The sequence below is a fragment of the Poecilia mexicana genome, unplaced genomic scaffold (genome assembly GCF_051168715.1).
Source record: "Poecilia mexicana isolate PSO_F unplaced genomic scaffold, ASM5116871v1 scaffold_1, whole genome shotgun sequence".
NCBI lineage: Eukaryota > Metazoa > Chordata > Actinopteri > Cyprinodontiformes > Poeciliidae > Poecilia > Poecilia mexicana.
The window spans coordinates 18,226,103-18,248,276 of NW_028263370.1; the positions used below are offsets into that span (position 1 = coordinate 18,226,103).

Consider the following 22,174-nt stretch of genomic DNA (forward strand, 5'->3'; position numbering starts at 1 on the left):
CGGCTCCGGGTGCTGGAGATGGATTGTTACTCTGGTTTATCACCGAAGCCAGTGTTGGTATTTGGCCCGAGGTGACGATGTCATACTTGAATCAGGTTCATATCTGTATCCATTTGTCAAACTGCCATCAGGTGTCTTGTTTCCCTCCAACAAACTCTGTGATTTCACAGCCTGAGAGTCGCTGACGATCGATCAGCGGCGGCTTTAATGTTGTCAGGATCTGAACCTGTCGGATGGCGGCAATAAAGTCCTACTTTGAGCAAAATTGTTCTGATCTTCTCTTCTTTTGATAAAGGTGACCCACTGTGCTTCTTTGAACAGGTTAGGATGGGTTTGTGGGAAATTCAAAACATGTTCACATTTTTTGCACTAAATCATTCTTAGATAATCAGTTCTGCCTATTTTCAGTTGTTTTAGGGCCTCTTGCACTTTAAATGCAAATAAGCTGCTACTGGCCACACTCCAATAGCCAGCTTTTACACTCACACATAAAAACTACAAAAAGATGTGCAATTACACAGCCGTGCATCTTTGAAAAGCATAAGTAAAGTCCCCTGCACAACCAACAAGAATGCAGCAAGTAGTTCCTAAACGACAAGGCAACAACAAAACGCTCGTCTTTTCCAGCAGCCATACAGCAGTAAAACCAGCTGAACAAACGTCCTGGAGCTCTGCTTCGGTTGCTAGGTAACAGGCTGGCCTTTGCTGGGGTTGCTAGGTAACGGGCAGTGCCTGCTGATTTCCGACATTAAATTCCAGAGGTTTTTGAAGCGGCTCATTTTCCAGACACCAAAAGCTATTAACTTATTGCCAAAAGCTAGCTAGGTGTTTTTTTATTTAAGCGCTGGAACTGTTTTAGGAAGCAGAAACCTAAATAAAAGTAGAAAAACGTGCAAAATGTGAATTTTGCACGTTTTTAAAAGCGGGGCTTTTAAAGTCTGGCTTTAAAAGTCGAGTTCTAAGAACACAGGAATTAATCTCAGCATCAACAGTTTAACGTTTTTACCTTCTGATATCATAGCGCCGAGTTAATTTGCTGCTGATCAGTGCAGAAGTGATGTTTAGGTAGCAACAGCAGATGTATTTATGCAGAGGTAATTACAATTCAGAGCCCACCCACACCTAACCCTCGCCCCACAGTCGGAGTTCAACAGCTGTACGGATTGACAAATCACGCCTTTCTCTTTTCCGAAAAGCAATCAGTGGCTCTGCCTTTATTGACGATTTCCTGCGTTGCTTCCCGTTAATTTATTGATGCACACGCTCTGCCTTAAAGCCATGCTGGAGACACATTGGCCGCCATACTCGCTTTTCTGCATCAAGAGGGAATAAACAATCGACACTAATTGCAGCTGCCATTTTCAGAAATACTTTTGATCTTTAGGTCAAATATGGATCAGGAAAAGGGTCGATTGCGAGCGCGTATGCAGGTGCAGGAAAGCTCGCTCACATGGTGTCGGCAGGCCTCCTTTGATCCAGAAGTAAATACTTAAACAGATTCTGGACTAAGATTTCATCTTGACCTTTTATTTAACGAGGGTCCAGACAGTTACTTCGGTACGTAGCCAGTTCTGTCGAGAGAGCAGCACCAGACAAAATGAAGGAGTGTTGGTAACCGCACCGTCATTTCATTAATGAACCAGAAGTCAGTGCACCAAATTTAAACAAAGATCTTAGTCACAGACGCCGTCGTCTACCAGGTGTTTTTGAAGAAGTTTTCATTTGTGTTTGGTTTATTAAGTGTTTTATAATGGAGGTCTGTGTGCATCCAGCAGCAGGTTCAGGATGGATGAAAAATACGCTGTTTTATCTTAACAGTCAGCGAGAGCATAACGGCTTATCAAACATGCATGTAATTAATTACTAAACTTGCTTTTCACCAATTTATAATCTGATAAATCTTACTGGATTACATCAACCTGTCCAGCGACTGCAGGTTTTAAATTAGCTTCATTTATTTATTTTTAGTTTTTTTAGTCTAATCTGGTGTTATGCATCTCTCCTTTCAAGAGGCTAATGAAATGTTGAACATTGTCTTTGTATAAATAAACAGCATAAATAGTAAAGTGCTGGTCCAGATGGGGATCAGAACCCAAACGAACAGCAGTAGGTTGACTTAATAAATCAGCAATAAAATTTAATCAAATGTTGCATTAGAGCTGAAACGATTAATTATAACTAACTCAGTAATCGATTAATTGTTAAACTGAAGTATACGGACTCTAAAAACAGCCATTTGCTAAAGGGGAACATACTTAGAGCGGTGATTAAGCCAGAATTGCACAAGATAAAGAGATTTTGCTTTTATGATTTTGAAAATATAACTTTGACTGTAAATATGTTCAACCCAAAACTGGAGTGGCAGTTTTAAATTCTGTAAAAAATAATCTCCTATTAAACACGTTTCTCTGTCCAATTATTCATTGGTAATCCAAAAAATAATCAACGGATCAACTCTACACTTTATTGATAAGTAAAGCAGAAAAGGCTGAGCTTTTCTGTTGAGTGTATTTTTTCTGCTGCAGATTCATCCTCTGCTAGAAATAACCAAGTATTCTCCAAAGGAATGTGTTTGGTAACACTTTATTTGAAGGGGGTGAATAAGACTGTCATGACACTTTCCTAAACATGACATAACACCTAAATATTCATGAAGGCTTATTCATGTTCATGACAGTGTCATGACAGTCTTATTCACCCCCCTTCAAATAAAGTGTTACCATGTGTTGTTGTTGCATCATGGGCAATAACATGTTTGTTTATAAAAAAAAACTTTAAAAACCTGTAGATTGTGGCAATTTTCTTATCTGATTAATCGATTAATTGTCAGAATAATTGATGGGTTAATAGATAACTAAAATAGTAGTCAGTTGCAGCCCTAGATTAAATTACATTTCAGTATTTTTACGACTATTTGTCTCTTTAATTCACGGACGTCAGTGATGAAAATAAATTGAAATGCTATAATTTAGGTGCAGCTGTACCTAAAGGTGGAGCAGGCGGGTCATGACCCAGAGCCGTTCCCCAGTGCGTAAACCTGTGAGAAGTTCGTCTACCGTAAAGGTGAAGCCTGAACCCGGTCCCTCAGAGACGCCGAGGCCCAGAGCTCTTCCTCCCAGTGAGGAACGATCGGGTCATGTAATATTAACCGGAGCAGGAAGCAGAACCTGTCGGATCGCCCCGACCCGCTGCAGCTCCTCTACCAGAGACACGGCGCAGCGCTGCTACTTAATCTGACCTTTCATTAATCTAACAAAACTGTTTTAAACATTACAATGGAAATCTAACGTTCACCTGGGAATTATAAACGTCATAAATGATAAAGAAGCAAAACATTTAAAGGGACAGGATTTTAATTTGGTAGTTATTTTACCTTCTGGCGTCTCCATTTAGTGTGAATCACATTAGGAGACAGAAGCAACAGTTATTTTTAGTTATCTACTTTTAGTTGCCTATTAATCTGAAGACTGATGTGTTTCCATCCACAAGCTTATTCCAACTGATTTCAATTGTTTCTGATTTTATGGAAACATTGAAATTGCTAAATTTGCGGAACGACGACAAAGTTTTGTGCACATATTAAATGGAAATGCAGCTTTAACCCTGAGGTTAGGACTGAGGCAACGGATACAAGTGATGCGGGTGTGGGGTCGGTCGGACCCCATTTTTAAACACAAGGGTTAAGAAAGCTGAAGCCTGATCCTCCAGGAACAGCTAATCTCCAATTTGCTAAAGCATGGAGCGTTCACACCAAGAGCGTTTTGAGCGTGAACGGTTTGGAGCGTTGGAAGCATCAAGAGCGTCCAGCGCATCCAACAGAAAACGCGTCTGACGCGCGAAGCGCTCGGCACAGAGCAAAACGTCAGGCTCTGCATTCAAAGCGCACACGCGTCGAACTTGAAGCGCTTTGGTGTGAGAGCACCTTTAGACTCCAAATAATGTTCTGAGACCTGATTATAACAGAAGGTTAAAGGTTAAGAAGCCCTGAAATATCCTTTTAAAACTGAGCCTGTAAATCAATTCACCACCGGATGTCTGGCTGAAAGAGGCTCCAAAAGGCTCCTATTAACCCGTATTGTTTTGGACCCGACGGCCCACAGCGATGAGCCGAGTTGAAGCTCCTGCTGCGGACGCCCAGCTCCGCGCAGCAGGCGCTGCTGACATTGTACTTCTGTATAATACGTCTCCAGTAGAGAGGTCCCTGAAGTCCCATCCCTCATGCGCCGTCCATGCTCCTTCCTGTGATTATGAACCTATGGGAGTACTTTTAAAGAGCTTTTCAACTGTTGCTATAGTTACTTAGCAGAAGGAGCAGCGACTGCTATAGGTCCCGTAAAGGCACTTGACATCTGAACGGGTTTCAGACATATGCAAATCCGAAGTGCAGGATGCTTGCAGATCAGTGAGTTTCTAGTAATGGTATAAGAATATGAATGCAGTCAAACGCTGCAAATATTCACCGTTCAAAAACGGAGGAAGAAGTACAAAAACAGGGTATAACTTACTAAAAATAAGAAAAATGATCTGCCAACAGAATTAGAAAATTTGGCTTTCCCAAACCAAAATGAGCCTGCAAATATCTTAAAGCTGGTGTAGTTTTGCTTGCAATAAGACCTTTTTACTTGTACAAATGACATATGAACTTATTTTAAGAAAAATATTCTGAAGTTAAGAAATTGTTACTTGACATTAAATTTCTTGAAACCAGCAGACATGTAGTTAATCCATAACAGGGCAGTTTATTAACTTGAATATAAAGAATACAATCTGTATTTCATCACTAATTGAACATCATAAAGTACAAATAATGACAGTAATACAATAAATAAACAATTATTGTCTCTTCCCATCTATAAGTACTGCAGCATTTTACTCAGGTTTGTTGTTAATGCAGAACATTCAATAATCTGCTTGGAGTATAAATGAAGGTAGAAGTATTAGCAACAGCAGCTGCAGTAGGAATAACAGATATTTTAGTTGATAACACTATAAAATGTGGTGCAAGCTGTTGAATAAAAATGTGCAGAATGAGTTGATTTTTTTATTTTTCTCTTAATCTGATTAATTGATTTACTGTCATAATAATCAATAGAGCAATAAATTGCAGCACTAATGCTACAAAAATAAAGAAAATCAAGTCTATGACATGAAAGGCCATTATGGGCGGCGATATGGGCTTAGACATTTATCGCAGTTATGTGGTAACGATAGGTTAATACCAAACTATTTATTATTTATTTAACTGTGTTTTTGTAGCTACATGAAACGGCATTTATAGCAGCACAAACAGAAATATTGTTACTGAAAAGCATTTCCACTCTTAAAGCAAAAAGTGTGAAACTATTTGATCATATTTTCTAATTTAGCGATAAATTACAGTGGTGAAAATAGCAAAAATAATGTCTGATGTTACTGTTTTTTATTTGCATATCAAGAAAACGATGCTTATTAACTAGCAGCAGCAGCTGAGGGAAAAGGTGGAGGAGGCCGATCTCTTCACAGATTATCTGTTTCATATGAAAACATGGTGAACCATCTAACAAACATTGAAACATTTGTACCGTAGGTCTGAGAAGTCTCGCCGTGTTCTGAAATGTTCTTGTTCTCCATGCAGACATTTGCTGAAGGCGGAGCGTACCCTGTCAGAAGTGGAGGAAGAGGACGGCCTCCTGCAGAAGAGTCTGCAGGACGGCCTGAGGGAGAGCTACGCCAACTCCAACTCCTTCAAGCCGCCGCTGGCCCGCTCGCTGCGCATCAAGGAGGAGCTCCTCAGCCAGAAGCACCGCCTGCTGAGCCAGCCCGCCGCTCTCTCTCTGGCCAACCTAGAGTCGGCCGGCTTGCTTAATCACGGGCAGTCCCACTCCTTACTCAGCCAAAAGGGCTCCTCTTCTCTCTGGGAAAGCAAGGCCCACCTCGAAAGCCTGATGAAGCTAAAGCAGGCCGGTGGGGCTCTAAGCGACCTCAAAGACCTGCCTACATTCCTGGAAAATCACCACAACCACCATGGAGCCTTCTCGTACAAGAGTTCCCTCCACCACCACAGCCACAATCAGGCCTCCAAGGCTCAGCACCACCACAGCGACGGGAAGCGAGAGCAGGGCCACTCGCCGCCCGTCGACCTGAAGATCCCACAGGTACGGGGCATGGATCTGTCCTGGGACTCCCACGCCTCCGAGCTGTACGGCTACGGCGCCATGGGCGTCGGGTCGGGAGGTCACGGCGAGAACAGTCTGAGCCGGAAGCTGAGAGCCATCTTGCCCAAACAGAACCGGCGTGGCGGGAGCCTGGGGAGCCTGCTGGACGGGGCGGCGGAGTACTGGAACGCCGACATAGACAGCTCCACCTCCGGCCCGGCGTACTCCATCTCCGACGTGGAAGTGGACCCGAGCTCCAAGCAGCCGAGGAAGAAGAGGGGCCGCTACCGCCAGTACAACAGCGAGATCCTGGAGGAAGCCATAGCCGTGGTGATGAGCGGGAAGATGAGCGTGTCCAAGGCGCAGAACATGTACGGCATCCCGCACAGCACCCTGGAGTACAAGGTGAAGGAGCGCATGGGAACCCTGAAGAACCCCCCAAAGAAGAAGCTGAAGCTGATGATGAAGATGGAGGCGGGAGGCCAGGATTTCCCGGCGGAGCCAGAAAACGCAGCCGCCACGACCCCGCGAGACGACGGGCTGGCGCTAGCCGCTGCCGAGCTGAAGGAAAACGCAAAGGAGAAGGCGGACGACGATTCCAAACCAATCGACTAAACAAGCCACACGCTAAACCTCACACGACGTTCGTCACTTCAAACACAGATGGGGCTTTCTTTGTGCCAATTTGCTTTGCAGTATCTGGGTGAGCACAAACGGAGGGACGGAATGAGGAGGATTCCTAAAAACTGCAGAGAAACATCTAATCGGACACTTTTTACCCGCCGAGCGAGCATTTGTTTAGCTTTTATATCCAAAGCTTAACAAATGCAACGAAGAACAATAGTTAAGTAAAAGACAATGAAAATTCTTTAAGCATGCTGATAATCCCCACAAACCCCGACCTCTCCTTTTCCTGAACTCTACACACGGATCTGTTGCTGCTTACAAACGGAGTTTGGGCTTTGGATGAATTCCATCTACTCTGGGGAAAACAAATGAATGTTCAAAATTTACAAACACAATCCGACCAATTGGGCCCGTTGCCACTCCCCTCTCAGAGAATTTTCTGAAATTGGTAAGTGAACTGTTTCTTACGTTTGAAGCCGACTGTAGGGTTGAATCATCCCATCGTTTCCTCACTCGGGTTCGGAATCAAACCCATCCTCCTCTTGCCAGGTAGCCATGATGCTTTAACTGCAAAACTCTTTTCTTTCCTCCTTAAGAATATAATCTCTGTGCAGACGAAAGCAAGATTAACCCGTCCTCTTGTGAGCAAGAGAAGACACACAAAGTCATTCAGGGATGCATGTTTGTGAGTTTCGTGGACACTACTGACTTCTGTAATCAACTCCTTTTCTTCTCTCTTTTCGTTTGGTTTGCTTTCTTTTGCACTACACTTTGGGTCTGGCGCTCACAGACCACGTTACCTCGGCATTGTTGCCCATGCATCATGCACTTATTATGGTCTGTCTCTGAAGCCCAGTCGCAACCTTGCAACGGGTCAGAGGTGCACATCGCCTTCGAATGCTGATTCATATTCAGAAGCGGGACGCTCTGAATTCACCCTCGTCTTTTCTTTCTTGTTTTTCCCCCGTTTTGGTTTCGTTCTCACACCAAGGGACAACTTGAAGGGTACTCTGATTATGGATCAGCCGTTTTTAGGGCGGGATGCTACCTCATGGACCTCCTTCAGTCTGCTGATCCTGGAAAAGGCGGAGCCACCTTCAGGTTGCCCTCCAAAAAAACAGAAACATCGGAGACCAAAGTGAGCTCGACACCCTCATGTAACGGCTTCTGGACGGCGGCGGCGGCCTTTTGGGATCAGAATGTGAAACTGTGCTGCTATCCAGTTCATCGTCTCGACTCCTGCGAAGGCTTTTAGCGGGCCCAGGCTGAATCATTTGAACTTAGCCAATAACATCTTACTGCTGATGTGTTTTTTTTTCTTTTCTAATCAGACTAAGCAAAAGCAGCTTAGTTGAGAAGTTTTAAGACAAAATCCTCCCCCGCTCAAACGTCAAAGACAGTTTAAAAGGCAGTTATGTATGAAACGATGTGCATTTATGGAGGGGTGGGCTCGTTTTGGGGTAATATGCAGTGGGCGGGGTTAGCTGTTAGGTGGGGAGAGGCAGATTTTAATATATTTTAAGTTATTGTGACCGATTATGTAAAAGCCAATCCATGATTCTGGGTGTTTTTGTTTTCTCCGCTCATTTTTAACTCAGGGTAACTGAGACGGAAGACGTGGGTTACCAATACGGTGATTTCTTGTTGGACCTATAGTAACAGAGAGGAGGACAAGACGAGCCTCTCGCTAATACTTTCGATTACGTTGGCGGTGCCATTACAGAACAGACCTGCTACTGAAACACAGGAGGAGGTCAGGAAACGCTCAACGATGGGTTTGTGATTTGAACGTATTGAACTAAAATAGCACTTTTTATCCAAGTGAGGGTAAAACAAGTTTGAGGTTATGCATGTAGTGTAGCTCTTCTTCACGGCAGACGGAGCAGAGGGGGATGAAAAAGCTTTAGTGTGTGACGACTTTCCGAACGTTGCAGCCCGAACCCAAACGACTCTTTGTCTTTCTTTGTGCTGCGGTTGAGGAGGAGGAAAAAGACCTGGAACAAGTTTGTTTTTGTGTCGCGTCTCGTTGTTTCCCCTCCTCTGATTGAAATGTTGCTCTTTGCTCTCGACACTGCCTGCTGTTCACCCAGTCCGAGACTCTGACTCTCCTCAGATGATTCACTCCTTTTGGAAATGTTTGTTGTTATTTATTTGATTTTAAAATGGCATGCACCGTTGCTTTCTCTATTTTTTTTCTTTTTTTTTTTTAGCTGAGTTTTGCATTAAACGTTATTGTTGTTAATTGGTCACAATCTAACAGAAATTGGCCTGATCTACAATCTCGGACCCCCCAATGTTGTGGTTATTGGGTTTCCACAGTGGGATTTGTCGTTAAAGTGAAGCAAAGATCCGTGGGGTCGTCCTGCATAAAATGCATCCAACACTTAGCAATGCGAAGCGTTGAAAGTGTCTAAAATGCGATCGAAGGTTAGTTTTAAAAAAAACAAAATTAGTGTTGGACTCCTTCCTTTGGTTAAGAAATAAAGAATAAACTGCTTGCCACTTTCATGTAATGCATGTAAAGCGTAACAAAAGATGTGAAGAATCATCACAATTGGCATTAAATGCAGACAAATTCAACCACTTAGCACTTAGAGCGAATTCCCCTCAGAGGGGCAACAAGTGTCAACGATTTACACAAAAATATTCTCTTTTCAGGCGTTTACGGTTATTTTTGTGCTTTATTCTGTAGTTTTGTACAAACTAGTCGTTTCTGCTGAGGTGCATGCCATTTCAGGTATATATTTATTTCCTGAATTTAATTTTTTACTTTTTTGAGTGTATACGGTTAACATATCCACCTGTCCAAAAAACAAAAAACCCTCTTTAGAATGAGACTCGGCACATAACATTTAACAAAAGAGACCTTGCGTTCTTATTTTCATGCAAAGTAGTGAAAACCTCATTTTTTAACAGACTATTGTGATTTTTTATTTGATTTTTGGTTTCATCTGCAGTGGAAACACTCCAACCGTAGCCTTGGTACTGTAACTGTCTCAGGTTCTGCTGCCCTCAGCTTTGGGCCGCCATATTAGTCAGTCAGCAAACGGCACAACCTGAACTACCTACACTTTGTTTAACGGACGGGCGACACATTAAACACGTGGCAGGAAACCAACCGTGCCTTCAAAGCCGCTTCACCTTCGGGAGGATTCTCACCGCATCAGAAAACGAGGGAAAAACTGATTTCCTGGTTTTCTGGCTCATCCACTGTCCAACAACACAGTTTTCTTTATAAAATGCTCTTTAATCTGTTTTAATAACTGACTAAAAACGCAGGAAGAAAATCAAAAAATCCCTGTCACAACAACACTCTTCGGTGTGGATGTTGTTACTGAGGGGAGGAGAGTTAAATAAGTCAATAAGGTGTTTAAGACGAAGCAGGAAAGCTTCTTTAAAGGATTTCTGCTGTAGATTTTCTCTGAGACAGAAAACCTCACAGCCTCAGGCTTTTATTGGGAAAAACATATTTTTTAACTGATATTTCAGTCAGAGTTGCATTTGCATCTTACTGAGAAATTATGATTAATGAATATTATTTATTTTCTTCTTTATAGTTCTTAAAGAGAAATTAGAATGAACTAAAATTGGTTATGTTAAGTTGATGCTGTTAAAATTGGTGCACTGCAAAAAATGTAATCTTACCAAGAATTTTTGCTGTTTTTTCTGGTGCAAATACAAGTTTCAGCAAGAAATAGAAGCTTATTTTAAGTCAGTAATACCTTAATATTCATTTCAAAAACTGTTTTCCTGGAATTTTAATTCTGTAACAAAACATTTTCCCTAAAAAGTAAATGAAATAATCTGCCAGTGCAGCTAATGTTTTTCATAGATATTAAGGAATTATTGACTTAAAACAAGATCCTGTTTCTGTTTTCTCTTATTTCAAGCCATTTGCTCTGGAAAACAAATTTTGCTGGACGATAAATTGTCCCAGTAGTTATTGCGATAAATGATAATATTGTTATTTTGAGACGATTTTCAAGTAATATGAAGACAGTGACATAATAATGCAAAAAATATATAATAAACTTTAAATTCTAATGAAGATTTAACACCAGAACTGGACAACATTTTAAATATCCAAACAAAACTACAAATAAAATGAATTGTGATGTCTCTAAACAAAATTATCCTTCAAAATAAGAGCGCTAGTTGAGACCAAAACAATAATGATGAGGAATTTTGTCGTCCAGTTTTTGGTAGGAAGGAAAAAGACGAACAATAAATGATGCAGATTTAATTGATGTATTGCTTATTGTGTAGTGGAAGCCAGATGGGAGATACGTGGTAATATTTAGTGTTTTTGCTGTAAAGTTTCTGATCGTTCCTTCCAGTCTCATCTAAACAGACCCAGGAGAACCTCTCCTCTGTTTCGGGTCGGTCCCCAGGCGGCTGCCTCCCGCAGGGTGAAACGTTTTGGGCTCTCCTGTTTAATCTGTGGCCCGTCTGTGAGCTGAACGCTGTACCTCAGCCTCCCCTCCTGGTGCCTGCGCGCTGCCGTGGCGATAACCGATACTCTGGGAAATACGGCGTCCTCCACTGTTTCTGTTCAGGGCTCTTCTTTTCTTTTGTCTGTTTTCTGCCCTCCTCTCATGAAGGGAGGAGGGAGATGCTTCAAATATCTGACTGACCAATATGTGCCGCCCCAACACAAAGCTTGCTCTCTTTTTGTTTTATTTTTAATATGCTGTTAATTTGGTTTCACAGTGGAGGCGGGACCCACCCTGCTCCGACAGAATAGAGAAGCGTGTTCTTTATTGGTCGTTAGATGTAACTTTAGTGCAGGTTGAAACCTGACAGGACATATTTTTTGCACTTTTTATTGTCTCACAGCTGAAGAGACCCAGAGGGGACATTTGGGGGACAGGTGGACACGTTAATCTTCCGTTATCAGATTTCCTTTCCAACCCTGACACAGATTTGATGTACGTCAGAATGTGTTTTCTGACTTTTTATTTTCGGTTTCTCTCATCCTTTAGTGTTTTTTTTTTCCCCTGAATCAAAGACTTTAAAAGCACGAGAAAAGAAAAGAACAATGTTAAGCAGCAACTACTGTAACCTCACTAGGTAGGCCCCCCGTTCTGTCCCAGGACGGCGCACAACGAGGCGGCCTACTCTGAAAGAAAAACACTTTTACGTGACGTGTGTATGACTGCTATGCTCCTCTCTGCAGAGAGGCTTCCTCTGTTTTTGCTCGTCATTTATACCTCAGGTCTGGCCACTTAAAAGCAGCTGATTGTATATTAGAAACACACACACACTAAAAGAGAATCAGGACTTTTAGTACGGCTTGTTTCCAGATTTTTAGGGCCTAACACACACAGAGCGGATTTTAGATAAGTGTTTTTTCTCGACGTGATTGTTCGTACTCTTCTTACTCCTCGTGGCATGTGATTTTTGCTTTGTTTTCCTACAAACAAACAAAGATAAATTCCTTCAAATGCCAGAAGCCAGGTTTTATGAATATAATGCTGTGTTCTCTTTAGCACATACAGCCGTGGGAGAGCAGAACGCACACACACACACACACACACACACACACACACACGATGCACCTAGAGCGACACACTCTCCCTCCTCATCAGGTAACCACATTTTGTGTGGGCGGGTTTTATGTATAATTATGAAGCTGAGGCTGCCGAGTCTCTGGAAGCAGGTGGGAGTGTTTTATCCACTGAACATCATCACTGCTGCTGGCTGCTTCTCATCACTGCAAGCTTTGCCTCTGTGAAATCCTCACTTCCTGTCCGCTCTCTCCTTTCCTAATGACACTTCTTTCTCTCCTCCGCTTTTCGCCGAGCTTTAATCCGCCTATCCAGACATAAGAAAAGTTTTTTTTTTTCCTCGCCTTCCTGTCACAAACGATTCCTAATCGTTTCGGTCATGAGCAGAAGTGACTTCGTACCAGCTACTCTAAATTAGTAAAACTGGAATTTTTCTAAATTAAGATGAAGACAAACGAATGAGAGTTTAAACAGCTGCTGTACTTAACAGGAACAGCAGCTGTTCTACATAATGCAGATCGTTACACTGCAAAAACACAAAGTCTTACCATATTTTTACTTTCTAATGCAAATATCTTAACTTGAAATAAAACAAAACTGACTTTCCAGCAAGATATGGAAACTTGTTTTAAATCAATAATGAAAAAATGCTAGTTCTGATGGCAGATTAATTCATTTATAATAGGATATTTTTTCCATATTATGAGTGAAATAATATGCCAGGTACTTTTCCTTAATATTAAGGAATTATTTACTTAAACTCCTATGTCTTGTTGAAAAGTTACTTGTAAGTTAGTTTTGTCTTATTTCAAGTTTACTAAAAGATTTGCACTAGAAAGTAGAGTAAAAATACTTGGTAAGTTTTTATGTTAACCCTGTCAAAATATCCAAACCTGGCATGTAAAACAGAAAACGTTCCTCGCTTTTAATTATTCTTATTATGAGCAGAGACAGTGTTAAACCTCCTGTTTTAAATTAGTAAAACTGAAGTTTATCTACAGTCAGATGAAGGCATTATAAACTTGGTTCAGCATGTTTTGCTAACGATTAGCACAGTTAGCACTACTAGCATAACACAAACAGGCAGCAGTTTAATCTACAGAATGTAGCTCTTTACACTGCAAAAGCACAAAATCTTACCAAGTATTTTGTCTTGTTTCTATTGCAAATATCTTAGTACACTATAAGACAAAGCTAACTTACAGATAAGTTACAGGAGCTTGTTTTAAGTCAATAATTCCTTAATATTGATGAAAAGTTCTAGTTTACTGTCGTATTTCCCCCTAAATCAAGACATTTTTCCTGTATTATAAGTGAAATAAATGACGTTTTGCCCCAGTTTCTTGAATGTCAGAGAGAAAGTAGCTGCAGGAGGAAAGAAATTGTTTCGTTCTGGAATAAAATGTTAGTCATTCATGGAGGCTCAAAATTTGTTTTACAGAAAATTTTAAACTTTATTGCTTCATCTTCAAAAATATTTTCAAGAATAATTAAGAGGTTGATTGAGATCCAATTTATTTAGCAACCAGATATTTTTAATTTAGCCATGTAGAATAACAATAAACACACCAGCCCAGAGTTTGTCCCCTGTGTTCAGAGCAGCAGTCTTTTCCTCCCGTTTGTGGCGGTTCTGTCCAGCTGTGCGTCTGCGGTACTCTGGAGCGATGCTAGGTTCTCTAAATGTCAAAGCATTAGGAACAGACGTGAAAAGCAGTCGCTCTGTAACCGCGTGGCTCCGGGAGCAGATCTTAAAGGCCAGGCACGCCTCTAAAGTGATGCTGATTTGAGCAATCAGTGACGGCACACCTTCACCTTCTTATGTCTGAGATGGAAAAGCTGCTGGAAATAAATTCGCAGCAGAAGATGAACAATGTTCAGAATTGTTTGATTTGGAAAATTAAAGCACTTAGAAGATTACAAAGCTCTGCAGTCGCGAACCTCTGACTTCATTTCTACAAACTGCAACTTTAAAAGCCGAATGTATGGAAGAGAATTAGGGCCAAAAAAGTCTGACTATCTTTTCTCAGAATCAGAATTAAGACAAATTTAGTCTTCAAGCTCAACTCTACCAAATAAATTTGTGATGCACTTTTAGTGTGGATAAATGCAGGTTTACAAACTCAGTAACAAAAAAGAGACAGTTGTGATTATTTTGCTAGCAACATAATTGACATTGGCCTAAAAATGTTTGGCTAATATTTGGATTTTGATAAAGATTGACACAGAGACACAGAATTAGAATTCTGAAATTAATCTGTCAGAAGTAAGAAACTAAATCGGGACACTTTTTCTCCCAAAGACAAATGTACGGAAAAGGATTAGGACCAATAGAAAACAAATCTTTTCTTCTTAGAATTTTGATTCTGAGAAAAAAAATTAAGAAATTAATGTCAGAAATTTAATCTCAAAAGTCTGACTTTATCTCAGAATTTAAAGTCAGAAATTAATGTCCAAATCTTGAGAAAAAAATTTGGTGTGCAAGTCTGATTTTAGTCTCAGAATTCTGACTTGAATCTCTAGATTTTGATTTTGATCTCAGAATTTTTACTTTAAATTTAGAATTTTGAGATGAACATCAGAAATGAATCTCAAAATTCTGATGATAGTTAGAATTTTGAGATTAAAGTCAGAATTCTGAGAAAAACATGATCTTTTCCACTGGCCCTGCTGTTCCTCCATACAGACGTCTTTCCAGATTTGCTTTCGTTAAACTCGGTAATCCTCCTGTCGGTGTGAAAGGTTCCACACAGCGACGTCTTTCACAGTCGCTCCTGTCGCCCCAGCAAACCTGCGGCGCTGGCGTACGTCTCGCCCTCTGATGGCGTCTCACAGATGGCCGCCGCACAGACCTGCAGATTCAGACTCCGGTCTGAGGAGGAGGAGGATGAGATCTGAGCGATTCAGAGATGCATAAAGGCTGCCACCTCACTGAGTCCATCAGAACCGGGATGATAAAACGCTGCTGCTACGGACCTGGGGGGCAGAAAATACCAAACCAGGAAATGGTTTTGAAGGGAAAACATTGGAAATGCCTCCTAGGGCTTCGTGAATGAACTCCATGTTGTCCTTGTGAGTTGCCATGGCGATGTTGCAGCATTGTTCCCGTGTGGAGGAGCGTCTGGACCTTCAGAGCCACCTACGGGGACCAGCTGCTCTCCTGTGGCTCTGAGCTCAAACCCGGCTCCGCTCTCTCTAATAATCACACTTACCTGTGACTTCTCACCACCAGGTGTGATGCAGAGGAAGAACATGGAGATTTGCTCCGTTTTCTGTTTCAAACCGTTTACCTCGTCTCGCTCTCATATTTATCTCTAGAACACATTTATCAAAATCCAGACTCATCAGTACAACCTCAAATATTTTATCAACCAAGTCGAAGCAGGTTTTATCTCCATACTGTCAAACTCAGGGGTGTCCAAACTGTGGCCCAGGGGCCATTTGTAGCCCTTCAAATGACTTTTTTTGGCCCCTGACCACAAGTCAAGAATGTCAAAAAACTGTAAAAACAGTTTATGACCCCAGAGAGTAACAACAGCAAATTTTTACCGTCATACGTATGAACAAATATTGCAAAAATTCCTTGCAAATATTTCTAAATTAGCTCCACAAAATGTGATTTTGAATGCAAAAAAATGTAATCACTAAAAATATTTAAAAATCCTGGTGAGACGGATAAATGTGAAATTATTAAATATGATTAAACCTTCAGAAGAACTTATTGAATGGATACGCAGCTATTTCTTAATATTTAAACAGTTTAACAGATTTTATTGATACACAAATAAAATGTTACTGTTGGGTACCATCCTGATGAACATCATTGGGCTGCTTTTATTGCAAAGCAGAAAATAATTTATTCAATAAATATTATACATAATTTAACATCTATTAGCTATGATAAAGTTATTTAGATGTGGATAAACTGCAGGACACAAATGATCGAATTGCTCTTATTCTTGGTGGTTTCTAGTTTTATAAATGTACAATGTGGTTCCATTAATAAAGTAATTACCCTTTTTATTTATTTCAAGTTACTGAAAATGTTTTCACAATTTTACTTTTTGTTATTTTAATTGTAATAATCTTGGCTCTCACCGGTTTAGATCTCTGAATGTTGAATCCTCTGTTCTCCTCTTTCTCTCCTTTCTTCTTCTCGTGCTTTCACAGAGGTTTGGTCTTGCAGGTTTTTATTGTTGTTACGTTGCACCCCACGGCTGTTGCAGCAGTGGGAGAACTGGGGGAGACCATTATCCTGTTCAATGCCGAGTCTTTCTGCAAAAAGAAACGGCTGCTCAGCCTTTCTTGTTATGAAGATTCAGGGTAATTATCTCCTCCTTCACGTTTAATTTACGTGATTAAAAAGCAAAAAGAATCAGCCAGTATGTAGAGGGGTTATTCTATTGGACCCCAATGTTCAGCCCACCTGTTTTTATTTATAGATTTAATCTTAATTTGTGGCCATGCACCGTCTCTGTTACCTTTAACTTGTGAAGTCTACACTACATGCAGATGCTTGGTGTATTTATAGAGGAGCTGAGCAGCGGCGCTGGCTGCTGAGTGGGATCGATAGGCAGGTCAGACGGAGCAGCGCTCACTGGGCAGAAATGGAAGTACGCTGTACAGACAGGAAGTTTGGCAGGTGAGAAGAATACTCTCAGACAAGTACGCAGGATTAAATGTCACGCAGGCGATCGCTCCTGCAGGAACAACTGCTCACAAAGTTTAGACTCTTATTTTTCTTGTTCTGTACGTTATTTTCAGCCAAATACTTTTTTCAGTGCTTTATGAACAGCAAGGATTGTAAATCTGAATAACTCTTTCCAGGGGAGGCCCATGCAGAGCTTGCTTGACGGCCCACCTTGTCGTTTTTATTTTGAGTTTTGTTTTTTTAAGAGATTTAACGTTGACGACTTGGACTGTTGCCTTCCCAAACGTTGAAATCAAGCGGAGCCGCTCGGTAGACGGTCGCTCCAAATGAGTCCGCAAACGGGAGAGTAACACTTTGTTTGTTCTTACTTTCACTCTCTGATGATATTTTCCATCCTGCTGTTTTTGCTTTTTTTGTTGTTGTTTTTCTCTCTTTTGGGTGTGCAAAAATGTAAAGAAAAAAAAACTTACAACACAGAATACCTCAGAAAAGAAATCCATGTAACCTTGACGACCCTTATATATATATATATATATATATATATATATATATATATATATATATATATATATATATATATATATATATATATATATATATATATATATATATATATATATATATATATATCTCGTCCGATCCTGGCCATCCTCCCAACCACATCCGATTTTCTTTTTCACCATACCAAAAAAAGAAGAAAAAAAAGCCATACCAGAAGGAAAGCGGTCGCTTCTTTCTCCACTTTGGTTTCACATCCCAACCTGTGCGCTCTGACCCAGAAATACTCTCGGTGTGCAACCTTCTGCAGCCTGGCTGCTCTGAAGCGTTGCCACCGTCGCTCATGCAGAGTGGGTTTGCAGAAAGCATGAAGGCCGACATGGAGAACACTTGAAGTCGCACATCTCCCACCTTCCTCCTTTCTTCATCTATCCTTCATCTTTATTAAAAACTGAATGTAAAAAAATACATAAACACTACAAACCTCTAATTTACCTATACATATTTAAGAATAAAAATACTCTATATGTGCACATAGATATACCTATACAAGCCCCTCATAGACACAAACACAAATGCATATGTATATATAAAATCTCTTATGTCAGATACTTTTATCTTGAGAAGGAAAAGGACGGGCCTTTTCCATCGACGATTCAGGGAAACAATACAGAAGTCCAGTGCAGAATGTTGGGTTAAAAATCTCCCGCTCTGTCGCTTTTGGTGTTTTCTTACTCAGTTTGTGCTTGGTGATTACCCCATGATGTAGCATAGGGAAAATGGCCACAGCCATTTGAGTTTTTCATTGTTGTTTCTTTCTGTTTGTTTTTTTTACAGAAGATGTAGTAAAGGTAGACTCGTGTAGTTGTAGTCCAGTCTGATTCTGTGAAGCAGGAGTGGGGACGGGTGGGTGGGTTTATTTTGTAAAGCAGACTCTGTATTTATCCAGTCGACACGCCGTCACGTGTGTGTATGTACGGGGGGGTTCCTTTAGACAGGTTGTATATAGAACCGGTTTACCCATCATCCACCTTACCTGCCTTTTTCTACAGGTGAGGCGGACGTGCGTATGAAGGCATGGAGGCGCCTGTGTTGAAAAGTCCTGATGAAGGAAGCGGAGACGTTGCCCCTCGGTTATTTTGCATGCTGGTGTACATACCCCCCCTCGCCGTATCAGGCCTTTTGTTTGAGAAGGCTCATTATTGCAGAAGTGCTTTTTTTATTGGATGTTGTCAGCGGGACAGATTCTAATGTTTTAAGATATATTCCCTGAGAAAGTAAAAAAACAGGAGGATTAGCACCTGAGGTGTTTCGTTTGTCACTGCAGCAGCTTTCCTCGTGGTTTTCGGCTCTTTTGCGGTCATTTTTTTCCTTGTGTATAATAACTGCGTGTGTATGAGTGAAAGTGTGTGGCTTTGTAAGAAATCACGTGGAAAATATTTGCCACTTTTGATTTGTTTTCTCATCAATAGTTTAACCTCAGAGCAGCTTTTAGGAACACCAACATATGTTGCCATATATGTAGGTTTAAGTAACCGCATATTTCGACATGCCCCTGTTGTCTGCAGAAGGAGACCCCGATTACTCCCCCCAAAAGGCCCTCAGGGATCCCCCACAGCGCCGCTCTCGGTCACATTCAGGTTGGTAATCGACACAGAGGCCTCTAAACGACCGGTACCGTTTAAACGAAGTGCAGCCAGAGTCTACCAGAGTCTGGTTTCAATCATCCTTCTTTAACCCAGATCCTGTCAGGAGCTGCTATGAATGTCACATTTCAGAACCGGCGGATCTTCACGAGTTCTCGTTTAAGAATCGGTCGTCTGGAGTTGTGTGGTGGAAGTCCCGTGTTTTAAACGTTTAAAGGGGCAGCATTATGCAAAAATAACATTTTTTTACCTTTACACATCATGTTATAGTTATTCCCTCATCAAAAACAAACCTGGACTGTTGCCTTGATTCTTTCATGCATGTTTCAGAAACCCGTTAATCTCCATGGCAACCATTCAGCTGTGAAAAATGCCTGGATGGACCTAGCCCCCCCGCCCCCCCCACCTTCGAGATGCAGCTTCCAAGTAGCTCTCTCCGCAACTCCCCCGTTTAGCTCCTTCAGACTAGCCAGCAGCAATTAGCAAACACCTGGTGGAGGTCATTATAGGAGCCATTTGACTGACATAACACCAGTCATGAACATGAAGCCTTAATGAATGTAGGCTGTTGTCATGAAGTGTGATTCGGTGAATAAGGACATTTTTAATGGACTTTTAATGCAACTCTGCATTAAAAGTGTTATTATTTACCGAATCACACTTCATTACAGCAGTCACAAACGTTCAAGAAGACTCCTCCATGTTTATAAGAGGTGTTGTGTCAGTCCTTAGTGTTACCAAACGCAGAATCGATGTTTAATATAGAAGCCATGTTATGATGACTTCCTGAAGGCGGAGTTTCAGAAAGAGCAGGAGGTTTTAAAGAGACACAGGCCCAATTTCAAGGCGTTAAACCAGGAAGTAGCATTTTCTTGAAGTAATATTTGACATATTTAGCATTTTCATAAGAGTTGAAGGTAACATAGCTACTTGATTGTGCTATAAAATGGAACTATGTGCCTGGAAAACTCATGATGCTGCCCCTTTAACTCCACACAGATTAATGACTAAAAAACCAGATGAAATGATCTGTCTTGCTTTTTCGGCGGCTTTCTTCTCTTTTTTTTTGTTTGATATTTGGAGAGCCACTCGTGTCTGCTGAGTGGCCGATGCCTCTGCTTCTCGTTTCGCTTTGTGTCGCTGCACAACGCTCGGCCCATGCCGCGGTTTCGGGGAACCTCCTGCAAAAACTTTCACATCTATTTTTCCACCAAACGACGTAAACAAGCAGCTCTGAGTGTCAGAATTGTGTCATGAATTTAACCTTAAACCTCCTTAAATGAGTCAACGGTGATGCTTCTTTAAAAACGTGTCTTTAAAATTGTAAATTGTGCGATCAGAGTTATCAAGATTATTTTTAACATTGTTAGTTTTGAGATTAGACGGAAAGCTCTGAATGCTCTGGAACGGTCAGTCGCAGGAAGTGCGGTCCAGGGCTTTGGACTCATTTGGCTACAACGACAAACCTCATGGTGTGTTCGGTCTCGGTTATCGTCCCGCTGAGCGTTCTGCCGTGTCAGAACCTCGCCTCAGTCGCTGAGCGGTCTCTGGACGCCCCACATCAGGGCTCGCTGGGCTTTTTATGTCACTCTTTCTTCGCTGAGATTTTCTTTCCGAGTTTGGCGATATATACCTCATTCCTTCAGTCCAGCCGGCCCGAACGGGCGCTGTGCCGATGCTCAGGATGCTCAAGCCCCCTTTTACAGTTTGGTCCCACCTGGACTTTACCTCACACACACACACACACGCAAACACACACACACACATTTACACACATATACACAGTTTCTCCAAATATCCCAAGGACCTCATTTTTCAATATCTACTGTTTACAGTTTGACAAAAAAAATGTATAATTTAAAAAAATATTTTTCTCATGTTGTAGTTTTATTTATGTATAATATTGTTTTTGTTCTTATTTTGTACCTTGTGAGTTGGACTTTTATTCTTCTAGACTTTACTATTACTGTCCATGTAAATGAGCACTTAACAAGGATTACAAAAATCAGGTTTTGTTTGATTGACACACATTTATTTTTGTTTGTTTGTTTTGTTTTCCCTCTCTGTTTTAATGCAAATTACATTTTTTTTAATTTTGTTTGGGCTAATGAATAATTCATGTCTGATTTTTGGGGTTTGACCAAAAGATGAAAAATGATTGTTGTTTCCTTTTATTTGACAACGGTTTTGCATTGGACATCAGGCAACATTGATTAACTCTGTCTTTGTGCATGTGTAAAATACTTTACTGGTTATGTTATATTCAGTTTGGTGAAAAAAAAGAAAAGGAAAAAAAAAGAAAATTGCCATTTTTGCCACACATTTCAGCTGTATTGTTGTGTAAGGTAGTATTCACTGGATGCTAGAACTTTCTTTTCAAAACCACTATTCTTCTAATAAATTTTGTTGTGAAACTAAAATCTGTTTGCAAATCTTTTTGTTCTGAATTAGTTTAAACTAACATGAACCTTTTTAAAGTGTGAAATAGAGCTGTCCCTCTTGTATCTCAGTAACCTGTACACTTTAAAAACAGTATTGCCAAGTATTTTTGGTCTAGTTTCTAGTGCAAATACTTTTAATACACTTGAAATAAGACAAAACTAACCTGCAACTTAAGCAAGATATATGAGCTTGTTTTAAGTAAATAATTCCGGATTTACAGCGAACACTTTTTATAAGAAAAGAAGATTAACGTTGCTTATAAAAAGGTATGATTATAGATGACTCTTTCCAACTACGTCACTAAATTATTTAAGGCGCCATGATGTGAAGTGATGGACAGAGTATTGAACAGAGCGACTGAAATTGTTTTCCAAAGTTGTTTTTACCAGTTTATTCATGACTTCTACTTGTTCGAGTGGAGCTAATTTGTCTGATGTGACACACCTGGTTGGGGCTCACAGACGGCGGGATTTAGAAACAGCTAGCTTAGAAACCGACCCGTACCTCTGTTCTGTCAGATCAGCATACTTTGTCAGATAGTCATTACCATATGATTTTATTTAATCAGCAACATAGAATCATGACTTAGATCATCAGACACTTTATTAACAGTTATATGGCATCCTGACTTAGCGGTTAATGAGTTTTACACGGCCGTGTGTTGTAGTTGAC

At 40.8% G+C, this 22,174-nt stretch overlaps 1 protein-coding gene across 1 annotated transcript in view; it reads left to right on the forward strand.

Annotated features, from left to right (window-relative positions):
• lcor (ligand dependent nuclear receptor corepressor) overlaps window positions 1–21,480 on the forward strand; it is a 117,865-nt gene extending 96,385 nt beyond the window's left edge. Inside the window, exon 7 of the mRNA XM_088005813.1 lies at window positions 5,615–21,480. Within this exon, the coding sequence (XP_087861939.1) occupies window positions 5,615–6,749 (1,135 nt within the window). The 3' untranslated portion in view covers window positions 6,750–21,480. The remainder of the gene's footprint in view (window positions 1–5,614) is intronic.
• The last annotated feature ends 694 nt before the right edge of the window (window positions 21,481–22,174 follow it).